This window comes from Syngnathus acus, chromosome 13 (genome assembly GCF_901709675.1).
Source record: "Syngnathus acus chromosome 13, fSynAcu1.2, whole genome shotgun sequence".
NCBI lineage: Eukaryota > Metazoa > Chordata > Actinopteri > Syngnathiformes > Syngnathidae > Syngnathus > Syngnathus acus.
This window is the reverse complement of record NC_051098.1, coordinates 12,684,711-12,698,470: the sequence shown is the minus strand read 5'-3', so window position 1 is coordinate 12,698,470 and position 13,760 is coordinate 12,684,711. Positions and strand designations below refer to the sequence as shown.

Sequence of the window (13,760 nt, the reverse complement as noted above, 5' to 3'; positions counted from 1 at the left end):
ACGGCCTGGCCCATCCGTCTTGGAAGAGGCCTTGCCGGCTTTATCCGGGCTGCTCCTCTTAATCCCGCCTGCTGATTAAAAAGGCCCGCCGGGCGCCTTGATGAGTCAATATTGTAGCAATTGGGAAGAGGCTTGATGTCAAATTCATAAATCAGAAGTGTCACAGCCGGTGTGATCGGCACCTGCGCTACGTCTTTCGCTATGTCATCAGTCATGTGACCGTGCCGCACGACGGCCTGTCATGTGATGATTACGGGAAATCATCTGCCCGATGATGCTAACAGATGGCGACGTGAGAGCGAGGTGCTCTTCGGCACGCAAGAGTTTAAACGACAAGATTCAACTCTCGCCCTCAGCGAGCACTTAAACATGTTTCAAATGCCAAGTATGCCTTTGGTTACCATGACGACTAGGTTGGACCCAGGAGGGTGGTCCTTGTTCAGTTCCCGAGTCTTCAGACCCAAGATCTGACTGTGAGCCAGACGTGCTAACAATGACAACTGTGCTGCACTGTTTACTAAAATGTGAAAAAGAAACAAATCTCAGTTGATACCAAAGTTTTGGTGCAATCGGTTCGGTAGAGTTTGCATAATCCGGCTAACAGTCACACAGACAACATAATCCCCGTGGTGGAGGTAATGACAGGATTAAGCTGTGGATCGTGGCCAAGAAAATTTTCATTGTGGGAAGAGAATTCAATATAAAAAAAGCAGGACGCCAGGGAGCGACATACAATTGCAGCCAATTGACTCGATTGGCTCATTTTGCTCAGTTGCGGCCTCGGTCGAAATTCGTTGCGCGTCGGCCAAGGCGACGTTCCCTGGCAAGCCGTTTGTGCGAGTGTAAACCAATGCGTCGCCGTCTGCCCGCTGGATAGCGTAGCCCCGTGCGGCCAGATGCGGCGAGCAGCTGCACGCAGCTTGCCTGCTACCTTAACGCCTCAATAAGTCTCATTACGATAATGGTCGCTTTATGTTTTCATCGTCTGCCGCTTCCGGGAAACTGGACGGACAACAAAAATGAAAAATATCAAACAAAATTATCGTTTTTTTTATTTTATTTGGGGAATTTTTGATTCCCAGTTGAATGAATGTATCTGTCATTATTTTAGAACATTTTTGTGGGGGTTTTTTTTTTGGTTTCGCTATTCGAAACCGTAATGAAGCAGGAAGCTTTCCAGCTGGCTGCTTCCCAGTTGCCGGTCGGAAAGCCGAGGCGCAGGGAGGGGCGGGAGGGGCACCGAGGCCGCCGCCCGCTTGGCTTAATGAGTCGCTCACGCGTCAACACTGGCACCCGCTCCAGAACATCTGCCTCTCGGGTACACAGTTTACTTACATTTCACCTGCGCCATTACTCCCGATAAGCCATCGTCTACTTAGCTCTGGTCCGGGGCGTCGCCCGATTGTCCGTCCTGTAAGAGGGCAGTTTGGCGAGACCCGGGGGAGCTTCTTCAGCAAGTCATCATTGCCCAAAGCGATTATCGATCATTGTCTGCGATTCCAACAAAACGTTGCTAAAGAACAATTTGGGTAAAACTTGTATAACGATCTGTTAGCATGTACTCGCTTTTCTACGGTAATGACGAGTGAGCACGGACGACGGCGTCCTCTAATTACCTCGCACGCACGCGTAACCGGCCCGACCGTGACATTTAGCGAGGGCTTCCTCCGCCGAGTCGCCAGGTGAGCCGAGAAGATGGCATTAGGTGATAAGCTTCATTTCCTGCCGACCTCTCATCAGCACTTTTTCCCGCCGCCTTCAAGTGCGGACGATTAGCATCAGGAAGCGTATCAGGACGAACGTAACAAACGCGCTCTCAAGGTGAACCTATTCAGGCCGCAATCTTTCCTCAACGTAGACGATCGATTTTTTTTTTTTAGGTTTATCTGCGTTTTTGTGTCCCGAGTCCCTCGGTGCCCCCGCAAAAGGGAACGGCCTTGTTTACGTCGCTACGAATTGCTGTCATTCAATTAAGTCAAAGCGTGTCCTTCATAGTTTGGGCCGTGATGTAATGCCGCTGTCGAGGTTTATTAATTGATATAAAAGACGCCTTGGAATTAAGCCGGGGCCGTTTGTTCATCGGAACGACCCATTCTTTTCGCGTTCGCCCTTGGGAACGACGGCCGCAATGAGGTTGTCGCGGGAACGCCGCGAGCTTCCTCCGGCGGGGGTCCGCTCCGTTCCGACGCAAATAAGTTGATTATGTCAGCGAAAAGCACCTCCAGTCGTTGTTTAGCGCTTGTAACGCTTACGACGGCTAATTAGCCGGGTGGGTTTGCCTTTGATTATAGTCCCTGCTATCAGCTTTTAATCAGCCGGGAGCAACGATCCGTGTGCGGCCCCAAAACCCCGTTCAATTACTAAGCGTCTGATCGTGACGGAAATGCCAAAGACCGAGAAGATTGTCACATTTTCTGCATAGATAATTCAGATAATTGAGTCATAATTAGAGCCGACGCATCGTTCGACGATTATGAAGATGACACGCCAGTCTATCATTTATTCAAGAGCAAGCACAACAATGTGGCCTCGGCGGAGCCGTAACATGAGATCTGGTATTTACCCGCCTTCCCCCTTTTTACACACAAGCTGCTAAAGGTGGCGTACTTTGACTACCGTGTGTACCGGACTATTTCTGAAAATTGTCCTACAGCGTTGGTGCTGTTTATACTGACCAGAAAATGCCATTTTTACAAGTAGCATAAAGGCCTTGTAATGTAAACAAGTCGGCCATCGCTAGTCGAGGTCTTGAGTCTGCTCTCAAACAAACAGCGTCACGTGATCGCAGATTTAAACCAGGCGAGCCAATTCCTCGCCGAGGGCCGTCGTGCGGAACATTTACCGGATCCATGAGATTATGAATGGTCATCATTACGCCGACGCTTCTGCAACGGCCGTGATAAACACAAAGCGGGAGGGACAAGCAGACGGCTCATGAAACCTAAGAGACTTTCCTGAGAAAAGAAAAATCAATCGGTGGAAGAAAAACAAGTCCAAAATGGCAGATATGACTAAACGTTATGAAACAAGCAACAATCACCAATGTCGGTTTACAGTACTTGTTTCTATTTTATAAGCAGTAACACCATGTTCTTTTCAAAGCGCTGTCGATCTCTATGAGCTATTTGTATTCGAGAAAATATTCCTCTTTAAAAAAAAAAAAAAAGAGAGCTTGACATTTTAGCGCTGAACAGGAACACAGGATGGTAAAACAACATCATCTCAATGTCACGCTGCTTGTGATGAAGCTCCGAGCGTGGACTAATAATAGCAAAGGAGCAAGCGCACCAACACGGTCTGCTGTGGCCCACGTTAGGCTGCAGAACCCGATTGTGCTCCAATGTACACGTTCCTCCTCCGCGATGAAGCTTTAGCTCATGACCGTTTTCATCTGTTCCTCCTCAGTCCGACGATTTTTCTTTGCGCTAACCTTGGCGGTGAACTTGTCAGTCATAGTTTGGAGTACAAATACACTGGCGTGGTGCTCGGCTACACACTGAGCCGAGTTGCTGAGGTCAATTTGCTCCCCCTTGCTCATCCACAAGCTATTGATTTTTCTCTTTGACGTCTCTGCTTTTTTTTTCCCCTCTCCTTGCCCAAAAAAAGCGTACTTTTGTGTGAAGAAACGTGGCACAGCGGTTTCCCTCCCGTGTTGTTATAGAGTAAGAAAAATAAACTAAAACGACTGGCAGTGATTAGACGTGCCCTTGTATTGTAAGTAGCGGCAAGACAGGATTCTTTGTGGCCAAAGTCTGCCTCATGATGATTCTTATTCTGACGAGTGAATCGCCCTTTGAGGGCTTCGAAGTTCCTAAAAATTCAACAATTATTTGCGAATATCCTGGTGAAAATGTGTGCGACAGCTTCAGTGATTGACATAAAGTTGGGTGAGCAGGACGCACTAAAGTGTCTCGAGGTGGCAAATTGAACAGGAATTCCATTTGGGTTTTAAGTGCTTCTCAGGTGAACCCCAGGGGTTTATTTTGATGAGGTTCTACTCGGGAATTTTCCGAGAGGCGCTCCGATTGAAAGCAGGTATCCTACATGATGATTTGTCAAATTAATTCAACCATCATCATCAAATGCGGAGGACATGTAATAATTCAATTTCAGAATCGTGTGTGCTTTTTTTGAGTTCTGACAAGATGCCAAGGATAACTGTAGCAGTGACGAATGGAAATGGGGTGTTTTTTTTCGTGGAGGGCTCCATCCACAATTTGATATTCATCCCCCACTCTCCGAGAGTGGCGCTTTATGGCGCAATCTAAAACTCCCTGACCCACACTTTCCCTTTGCGGCGGCAACGGCCCGCATGCTACAATTGTGTAATTTCTATCAATCACGGCGCCAGGGGATTGTCGGCGGAAACCGAGGAACTGAGAGACATGAGGATCAGGCTGGATCCGGGGAGCCTGAAATGATATTTATTGGTTTGTGGCTCATCGCCACAACTCGTCAACCTGTGGGCAAACACAGGACTTACGGAAACTCAACTGCAATCCAGATATGCAGCAGTGATAAACAGGACAAGGCTAAAAAAAAGCACTTTACGAATGAAAATTTACACTTTGTGCCTCAATACAACACATTGAATAGCAAAAATGGAGAATCACAGATTCTAAAGCTAGCTAGCTTCAGCTGGCTAGCTCTTTAATGACATAAAGGTGTCAAGGAAGTAAACTGGAGCGATACATCTCGAACCGAGAATGTTAACATCTCGGAAAAGTCACACTTGACATGTTAGAAAAATTCAGTTTAGGCTCCTGCGAACGACAGGTTTTAAATTGTATGAATTAGCCCCGCCTCTACATTTGTGTATGTAATGCAGCAGTTTCCCTAATTCAATTCATAGGTGCTAATTTAAATATTATCAAAAGATGATATGCAGCCAACGTGAAAAGCCACAAAAGTGCCGTTGTCTTATCCCACCAGCATTAAATGTCAAGTTCGCACGTACTACGAGTATGCCAATCTATCTCATTATCACATTTGCAAGCGAGCGATAAGCCCCAGAAGAGAGAGAAAGAACATTCCCATGTGTTATTTAAGCATCGGGCTGCTCAAATAGTTTCTGGAGCAGGTTTGACATTTCGCCAAATCTAATTGCAACCTCAAAAAGCTCCAAATAAAACAAACGGCATTGAGGAGACGTGGCCCTGGCAGCACATTTAAACCTCCTTTTCATTCATGTCGGCCACTTAGCTCGCTCTCTCGCGATCTGGCTAAATCTCCGCCACATAAATGTCACGTTTTGCATCCAGGCATCGCTAAGGCGCCGGAGCTGCTTTTATTTGCATACGGGCGAGGAATAGGGACGTGGGGGAACGTCACGTTATGAAAGTTCAGGTTCAAGTGGCGCACAGGCGACGTCACATGCGCAGCGGCCTCGTTTTAATTGGTCGCCATGGCGTTTTTGTGATGGCGCAGCTGTGCTTTATGGGGGTTGTTCCTTCAAGGTTTATTCTGACATTTTTTTTGCATCTATCACATGACCCAGCAGGCTTCAGTTTGAGTCCAGCTGGCACAACAGTGTAAAAAGTTACCACACGCATAATGGCCGAAGTCAATTTGGCCATAAAAAGGAGTTAGTTTTATTGGGGGTTTTTTGCCTTAAATGTCTCAGGATGCGGCCACCTCTACTAAAATGAGCTATGTTGGTAATTAAACAAATCATTCCATTTTACAGCACAAATGTAATTAATGAATACAATCAATATTTAGTTCCATTTTTTGTTTTGTGAAAAAGTTATACAAAAATGACACACGCCAATAATGTAGGAAGATGACTATATTACAAAAAATAATACAAACGGTGACTACGTAGTGAGAGATTGCCAAAATGTATGTACATGAGTGGTGGCCATTTTGCTTACAGATTGAGTCTCAGAATTAAGACGCTTACCTTCAGTGAGTATTGGCGAACTGATGAGTGATGGTCCTCCTCAAAATCACACTGCGGCATTTCCATCATGCCGGCGAGCTGTCAGGTTAGCTTAATTTCAGCTAGTGCTCCATCAGTTTTACCTGCAAATACAAATGAGTGTCACATGCGCAAAGCTAACGGGGAAAAAAAACTAACTTCAGGTAGGAATATATAATAATGAAGTCATGTAATTAAATCCAATACTACAAGTCGACATTTCACTCATTTTGGCTGCTTAATTGTTCTCCATAAAGTTAACGCCACTATTTATTCCTTTTTGGTCAAGCGGCTTTTTAAAGTAAAACAGGATATGGCCGACTTCAAGTTCTAATGGGTGAAACCAAAGCGGCATGACATAATGGACCCTGGTTAGTTGATTACATTTAAATAACATGTTTTATCAAGCAAAATTTGACTTTGCAGATCACTCAGCTGCTATTGGTGACCACGTCCATCTCAGGATGTGGCTGGAGTGTCTTCATTTCACACCTGAAGAAGAGCAGCTCCCCATTGTGCCCTTCCTCCTCCTCGTCCTCCTCCTCCTCATCTCGTGGCCGAATGGGTGACCTTCTCAGCACGGAGGCTATCATAATGTGTTGCGAAAAGGTCAGCGAGGAGCAGACTCTCACCCATGATATTTGTGCCGACTGAAAGAGCCTGCCCTGTGGTTACACGTGCGCAGTACATTTCAGTCAATATGCATAAGAGACTTTCTGGGAAAAAATAAAGGACTAGCTTTCTAAGAAAATGAATGTTGGATTCATGGAAGGCTCCAAATTGTGAATGTGAGTCTTTTTAGAAAGGTTTTGTAATTATTTTATGTGTTACTGTGATGACTTTTCCCCTTTTGTTGTAGTGTTGTTTTACCATTTGTTTTTTTACTGTAATATTTTTGTATTTTTCTAAAATGTTGTCTTTTTGTCATCATTTTTGCATTCATCTTTATATATTATTTATGAATTATTGTTTGTATTTTTCAATTAAATCTAAATCGTTTAGCTTTGAAGACATTTGTTTTCCATCAACTATTTTTGTCACTTCTGATATATTTTTAACCTCTGTAATTATTTTGACTCTCATTGGTGTGCGAGTGTGCCTGATATTTTGACTTGTGCCACACCCATCAGCAAATCCCAAATGTATTCCTGACTGTGATAATATTCGTGAGAGTTTCACTCACTGTGAACGTGTGAATGTTTTTTTGAGTACCATTTACTCTGGCTAGCAATCAGGAGTCTTTGTTGGAAGAAAAAAAAAAAAAGAGAAAATCGCTTTTGGTGCAAGGTGAAAAGCACGTGAGACAGATGTGCAACGTAACAGGTGAAATCCTCCCAACGGCCGCCATCAAATCGCTTCATTGACCAAACAAAGACAAATGGCTTACAGCTGTTCTACCAGAAGCGATCACATTCATACGAGGGTGGGGTGCAATGATGCATTGAGCTCGCAATTTCCCCCCCCCCCACCAACCACCACCACAAGCAAGCAAACAAACCAACAAACTGCATTAAACATGAGATCACAGCGCAATTACTGTTAAATGCTTGAGTGCCTACATTTTAAACATGCATACCCAGCAATGGGTTCATTATGGCGCTTGGACTTGACGCTCATAATATTGCCTCAAAATAGATTTGTCCAAAAAAAATAAGAATCCAAAATATTACAAAGAATTTATTGTTTTGGAGAACACACACTTGCACGTATTGATATGCACAAAGGCGCCACTATTGACACATCAATAAGGCTTCATCGCAAATTGGCGGAAAGCTTCATCAAATCAAATCTCACACCAACAGTGTCTGATCCCCAACATGAGGGCGCATTAATGCCTTCGATTGACTCCAAACGCAAATGGGACAATCAGCATACAAATGCTGAAACATTACAGCCGGGTCACGCCCCGTCCGCTTGCGGGGAAAAATGTCCAGTAAGGACATTAAAGGTCAAGTCGACTTTAAGAAGGACACCGAAGCGTTCTTCTCATAAGAAGAAATTGTATGCATCCATTGACTTGATTTTTACAATTATCCAGAGAGTTTGCGCCACAACTTAGACCTGGTTCCATATTTTCAAAATTGTGCATTGGGGAACATATTTTCATCTAGTTTTGATTAAGGAACAGAAATTCAAAGTCTGAGGACAGGTCTGCACGTGGTTCATGTTCGTTCATCTCCGCGGTCACACATTCCATCAAACTTCGACTTTGGGGCCGAGCGACAGAAGGCGAACCTTGCTGTGGGACGGGGGCGACCAAAATAGACGTCCCCTAGATCTTTCCTTTGATAAGTCGGATTTATCGGTTGTGCCGGGCTGGTTTTCCTTGGCTCCCGCGAGGAAACATTCCTGCCATATGAAGGAGCCCAATCTGAGGCCAGTCAGGATGTTTTTTTTTTTTTTCGTGTCTTCTTAGCTTGCAGCTTGTTTATGCTTCTCTAGGGACGCTCCGGTTGTACTACAAAGGTATTCTCCTTACCCATCATTGGGAGTATCGGATTTCACTGCTTGCTGCGCTTTACAAATTCCCTTTTTAAATGAATTCCAGATGCCAGAAAAAGATATAGAAAGCCTTTTTTCCAGAGTGCTGTAAATTTGTAGTCATTCATATTTTATTGCATTGTACAGGGCAGCATAAATGTCTTCGTGGTTAGCAATATCTGCACACATCGCACGAGACCATCAACACTTTTGCAAGAGGAACTGGACTGGATGTCTTGTCTACAACGATAATTTGTTCCAGGAAGCGTGTTATTGCCGTCAATAACAGAACACTAAATGAAAAACACATTTGAACGGCGAAGCTTCCAGTGAGCTTCCTGGAAATGTTAGCAGTTGAATGGGGGGGGTATTCATCAGCTGCCAACTTCAGATTCATCTTTTTTTTTTCTTTCAGCGAGGATTTGGCGGTTTAAGAGTAAACGCTAATGCCGAGTGGGTCGCTGACATTTTCAAAGGAATGATTTAGCGCAACTAGAATGTTCCAAGGATGAATTAACATCCGGCCAAAAGCTTCTATTTGACTCCAGGGGCCCAGAATTCTTTTTTATTTCAACTTCTTTGCTCTCATGGAGCGTGACCAACTACGTGGAGAGCAACTTTTGGAAACACACCTTGTATCCTGACCCCATCCATGCGTGACCCAGACTTGACTGAACAGCTTTCAAGATGGACAGACAGACAGACAGACAGACGCGTTCATTCAGTGCTCAAAGAGCTCACTCATTTTAAGCAAATACTAAGAAGAAAAATCTAAACCCCCGCCTCGTCACAGTTTGTAACAATTCTACAAGAGGGCATAGGCCAGCCAGGGCTTGGCAAAAAGGAGAGTAGGAATTGGTGTCAAGGAAGTATATTGAATAAATACATTTCAACTGAAGGATTAAATAGTCGCAAAAAATGCTTTTGCCCGAAATTGTTGAGATTTTCCTTGAAGTAGAAAGTAGCCCTCCCAGCTAACAGACTTCACCTTTGAATTGTGGCTGGCTTTTTTGGCGTCACGGATCCAGACGTGACTCAAATCGTCGGCATTATCACGCCAGGCGAAAGTGGTGAGCGTCTCCGCAACACCTCAGAGGACCAAAATGTAAGGCAGCCGGACATGAAATGCATACGAAAGAAATGGCGTGAAGCCGCGAGCCACTTTCTCTGTGCTGTGATAGCAGCCGGACAAAATCTGGAGAGGTCCGCTCAAGAAATATTATTGATGGCTAACTGTTGAGTACAGGGAAGGCGCAAGCGCGAGAGCTGAAGGTGTTTAAAGGGCAAGTGACAACCTGCGACCAAACAAACTTGAAATGACAGGACACCATCTGTTGAATGTCAACTGACAAACTTGAATTCAGCTAACAGAAAAATATACATACACACACATACTGAATATTTACAGTATATATTCATTCCTGTGATTATGAATAAGGGACACGAGGCCATGGGGCGTGGCTCAATTTTCATATGGAATCTTACTGCCATCTTCTGGCCAATTTATCTTAGTTTTGTCCAAGGGCCCAGGATAGTTTCATGAAAATATGACAAATTATGATTTTTTTTTTTAGTTTTCCTATACCCTTGAGTTGAATTGTATCTGTTTATTCTCATCATTATCACTTAAAAAATATCAAATGCATATGTATGATTATTAGCAGCATATATGATATGTATGATGTTTTTTTTTGTTGATCAAATTCTTTTGGATCTTTAAAGGGTTCATCTAAGGTTGTATCATTTTTAAATAATACCAGTCATACAAATATTCAACATGAATATTGACATGAATAGATGACAGATGCATATTTTCTATTTCTCATTATTCTGTCATTTTACTTTCCATCATGATTAATATTCTTAATATGTTTTGAAATGACAAAAAAGAGGTTAAACATTGCAATACAGATCTATTGTACCATATTTGAGCCTTTTGCTGTAGTTGCACAAAGCAAAAGGCAGTGGGCGCCAGACATTGGTTTTGATTAGATCTGCATTGTATGATACCTTAAATGGGTGGACTTGGTCTGTTTTTGGCTTCAATCTCATTGTACATTTTTTTTTAAGTTTACAAATGGCAGTTTCTTATTTGAGTGTACATTTCAAGCGCATTGAGCAATTATAAAATTATGGACCAATAACAGTGGTGTTTTTTTAATGTACTTATGACACCCATTAGTTTAACAAAACCTCAATTTAACTGCATACTAACTGTTGCAGGGAGGTAGCAGTCCCTTCCTTTGTCCTTTTACATCCTAATTAACATCATTACAAGACTATCTTCCTAATTGGTTGTTTGGGGTCATTTACAGCTGGCTGCGGAAGATTAATCCACAAAAGCAGCCCGTAATGTATTTTTTGCATAAAGTATAAATGTCATATAACAATTGAATTAATTCAGCGTTGGTTTAAATGTGTGCCAGCAAAATTTTATAGTAATTGTATAGTCACAGAACATTGATCATATAAAATAAGAAACCAAACATTCCAAGCAGCGCAAATGTGGCTTTATGACTTTTGCCCGCAGTGGATTGTCACTTATGTCAGCTGAGTGGGAGGAAGAAAAAAATAATCAGTCAGTTGACACAGCAATAAAGACCAGCTTTATTTCATCTTGGTACAGCATTTAAAATTGATTAAAAATGAATTTAACACAATTCTTCCTGTTTTTTTTTTAACTTTGATCATCACAACTTGAAGCAAAGTTAAAAGTGTTCCGCATCAGTGCTTCGTCAAATTGGCAGACACATTTATGGTATTTGATTGCATCTGACTTCTGCATCCCAATTATGAAATATCTTCCATTGAATTCGGAGTGTTAAAACTGTCAAGGGGCAACAAGCAAATATTTCCAGACTACTGTCAAACATGCGACCAATTAAAGTCACAGTCGAGAATACTTTAGTTGGCACTTTTTGGGAAGTCTTGACAACAGGGAACAAAAAATTGGATGCCTTCATTAGCCATCGAAGCTCCAAAACTAAACAAAATTAAGCTCATGACTGTACTTGCTAACCGCTAACTAAATATAGTATCTTGAAAGATATTGTAACTTTGTGTCTTGATAGAAACATTATCTGATCGTGTCGGCAAAGTTTGTACACCTAACTGTAATGCTAGCAGTTATGCTAAAGCTAAAGCTAATCCAAGTTCATGACAAGCACCATCCTAGCTGGCCCTGGTTTATGAGCCGCCATGACAACTCTTAAGCTAGTGGAGCGTTTGCTATATTTTACGGTGACTGACTGTAAATGCAACTTTACTACTGGGTTAGTGACCGACTGTGGCACAGTTACCTCACCACCCTAGGAAGGTGACTCCATCGAAAACCGAGGCCCCTGTGCACTACTTTTTTAATACCTTCAGACACCTTCGATCATTCCTGAGTTCTGCCGTTACAGTGGCTCCTCCACATGCATGTTCAAGGATAGAATAAGCCTGTGCTTACCATTTTTATTTTTATTGTTTTATATTTAGGATCTAAAGTCTTCTCATTCAAATGCTGACTAATTATATTCTGCATCAGTGTAGGTTAGTTCGACTAATTCACCGCCATAACGAAATTCTGCCAAAAAAACAAGGACCGCACCTCTACCATAATACCGTATTTTCTTAAAGAGATGAATATTGAGTCCTGTTGTAGTCATCGCCTAAATCGTAGTTGACCTGAGGTACAGAGCAGTCTGTGAAAAAGTTGGAGAAGGCTAACGAGCACAGCGCGTTATCCTCGATGCCCAATGGGGCGGCGGCCTCCGGGTGGCAGTAGAGTGGGGGCTGGACAGGCGTTGGGAGCTTCCTGGCAAGCGGCGGCGAGCAGCTAGTCCACGATTCAGGGTAAAGGAGACCCCCGATGAAGTGGTGGCCGTCGTAGGAGGTAGCGGCGCCGCCGTCTGGGCCAGGCACGCTTTGGTAGAGTTCCTGTTCGGCCGCCGAGCTGATGTAATCGGGTCCCAGAAGTTCAAAAAAGTCCACCGCCTCTGGGTTGGCTCGCTCCAGGTCCCGTAGCGAGACTCCTGCCACGGGGTTGATCTTGGAGCAGTTGGCCGGCTCGGTGAAGAAGGAAGGCGGCAGGTTGCGGTGGCGCAGGGGCGGCTTCCTGGCTTTCTCACTACGGATTTCCGTGGTGGGGCTGAAGAGGGCAGCCAAACTGCGGTTCTGCAGGCTGACCTGGACGCCGTCGCGCTTGGGGACAGTCTTGCCCGCCGGGGGCGAGGACGCTGGGCCCTTCCCTCCCGCATCGGTGACGTTGATGATCCCGGTGCACCTCTTGATCTGCTTCTGCAGATACTTGCGGTGGTTGACTTTCCTCTTGGACTTGACCGGCTTGTCCAAGGCCAGCTTGATGTTACTGGAGGCTGAGTCCATGAAGCTCAGCAGCTCTTTAGTGGTCTCCTTGTAGTCCTCTTCCTTCTCCGGCTCACCAAGGAGACCCCCGTCCATTCCCGAGCCAGGGAAGCAGAAATTCAGGAACTGCGGGTTCATGATGGCGGCCATTCCTCACCCGCCGCAATCCAGACAAGTTCCTCAGATCATATTCGCCACTATCCCGATGCTGCTCGACATTCCGGAGCACAAGTGAGGAGACGAAGTGCGGAGGGAGGGGATCTTTCAGGGGGCCGGACCCCGTGATGTCAAGAGAGAGGGGGTGTTTCCCTCTTCAAAGAGCGCAGGACTTAACTCTTTGCTTGTCCCGGGGCCACCTGCATCCCCAGAGGGATTTTGTTTGAGATTCCATGCTGGGCAAAGAACAATAACTTCGCTGAGGAACACTCCTCTGTCGTTTGAGTTTGTGTGCGCTCATGCCCAGTAAAAGTAAAAGGAGACTATGTGGAAAAAGACAAAGAACTTGACCACGCTCCCTCGCTCTGGGGCCAATTAGAATTCCCAAGAAAATTTAAAAATATGCATAATTATTTAAGATGGCCTACTTTTTCATTCGCCGTTTTGACGACAAACCAGAATGTCATGCTGAAAGGAATTCAGAGGAAATCTATTTCCACATGGCTCTTTATCCCAATCTGGGGATACAAGACTTCTGAAGAAACCAAGTATGAACACAGCCTCATCATTTTTAGGCCTACTTGCATTTATTGTCTTTGAATGAAAAACCACAACATGAGACTTCTCTTTGTTCGAACGAAAACACTCAATTTGTACTCATTAATATAATCGAGTATATGCTACTGATACTCATTATCTGGTCAAGTTCCCTTTTTACCGTTTGGACCTCAAACAAAGACACGAGACCACTCTTTGTCCCAAAGGACAACTACGGGACTGCGCATAAATAAAGTCCATCCTTTTCATAGCCAGACAATCTTTTTGTTGAGTCGAGCAAGCTGAACTTGAGTGCCGC

General features: G+C 44.1%; 1 protein-coding gene across 1 annotated transcript; it reads right to left on the bottom strand.

Annotated features, from left to right (window-relative positions):
- Nucleotides 1-10,996: 10,996 nt before the first annotated feature.
- Nucleotides 10,997-13,460, bottom strand: LOC119132770 (protein FAM181B). Its single transcript, XM_037268251.1, has one exon. The coding sequence runs from the start codon at nucleotides 12,896-12,898 to the stop codon at nucleotides 12,017-12,019; it is 882 nt and encodes a 293-aa protein (XP_037124146.1). The 5' UTR covers nucleotides 12,899-13,460; the 3' UTR covers nucleotides 10,997-12,016.
- Between the last annotated feature and the right edge of the window lie 300 nt (nucleotides 13,461-13,760).

Excerpts from the sequence above, each read along its gene's own strand:
- LOC119132770 (XM_037268251.1), bottom strand. The coding sequence starts at position 12,898 with ATGGCCGCCATCATGAACCCGCAGTTCCTGAATTTCTGCTTCCCTGGC.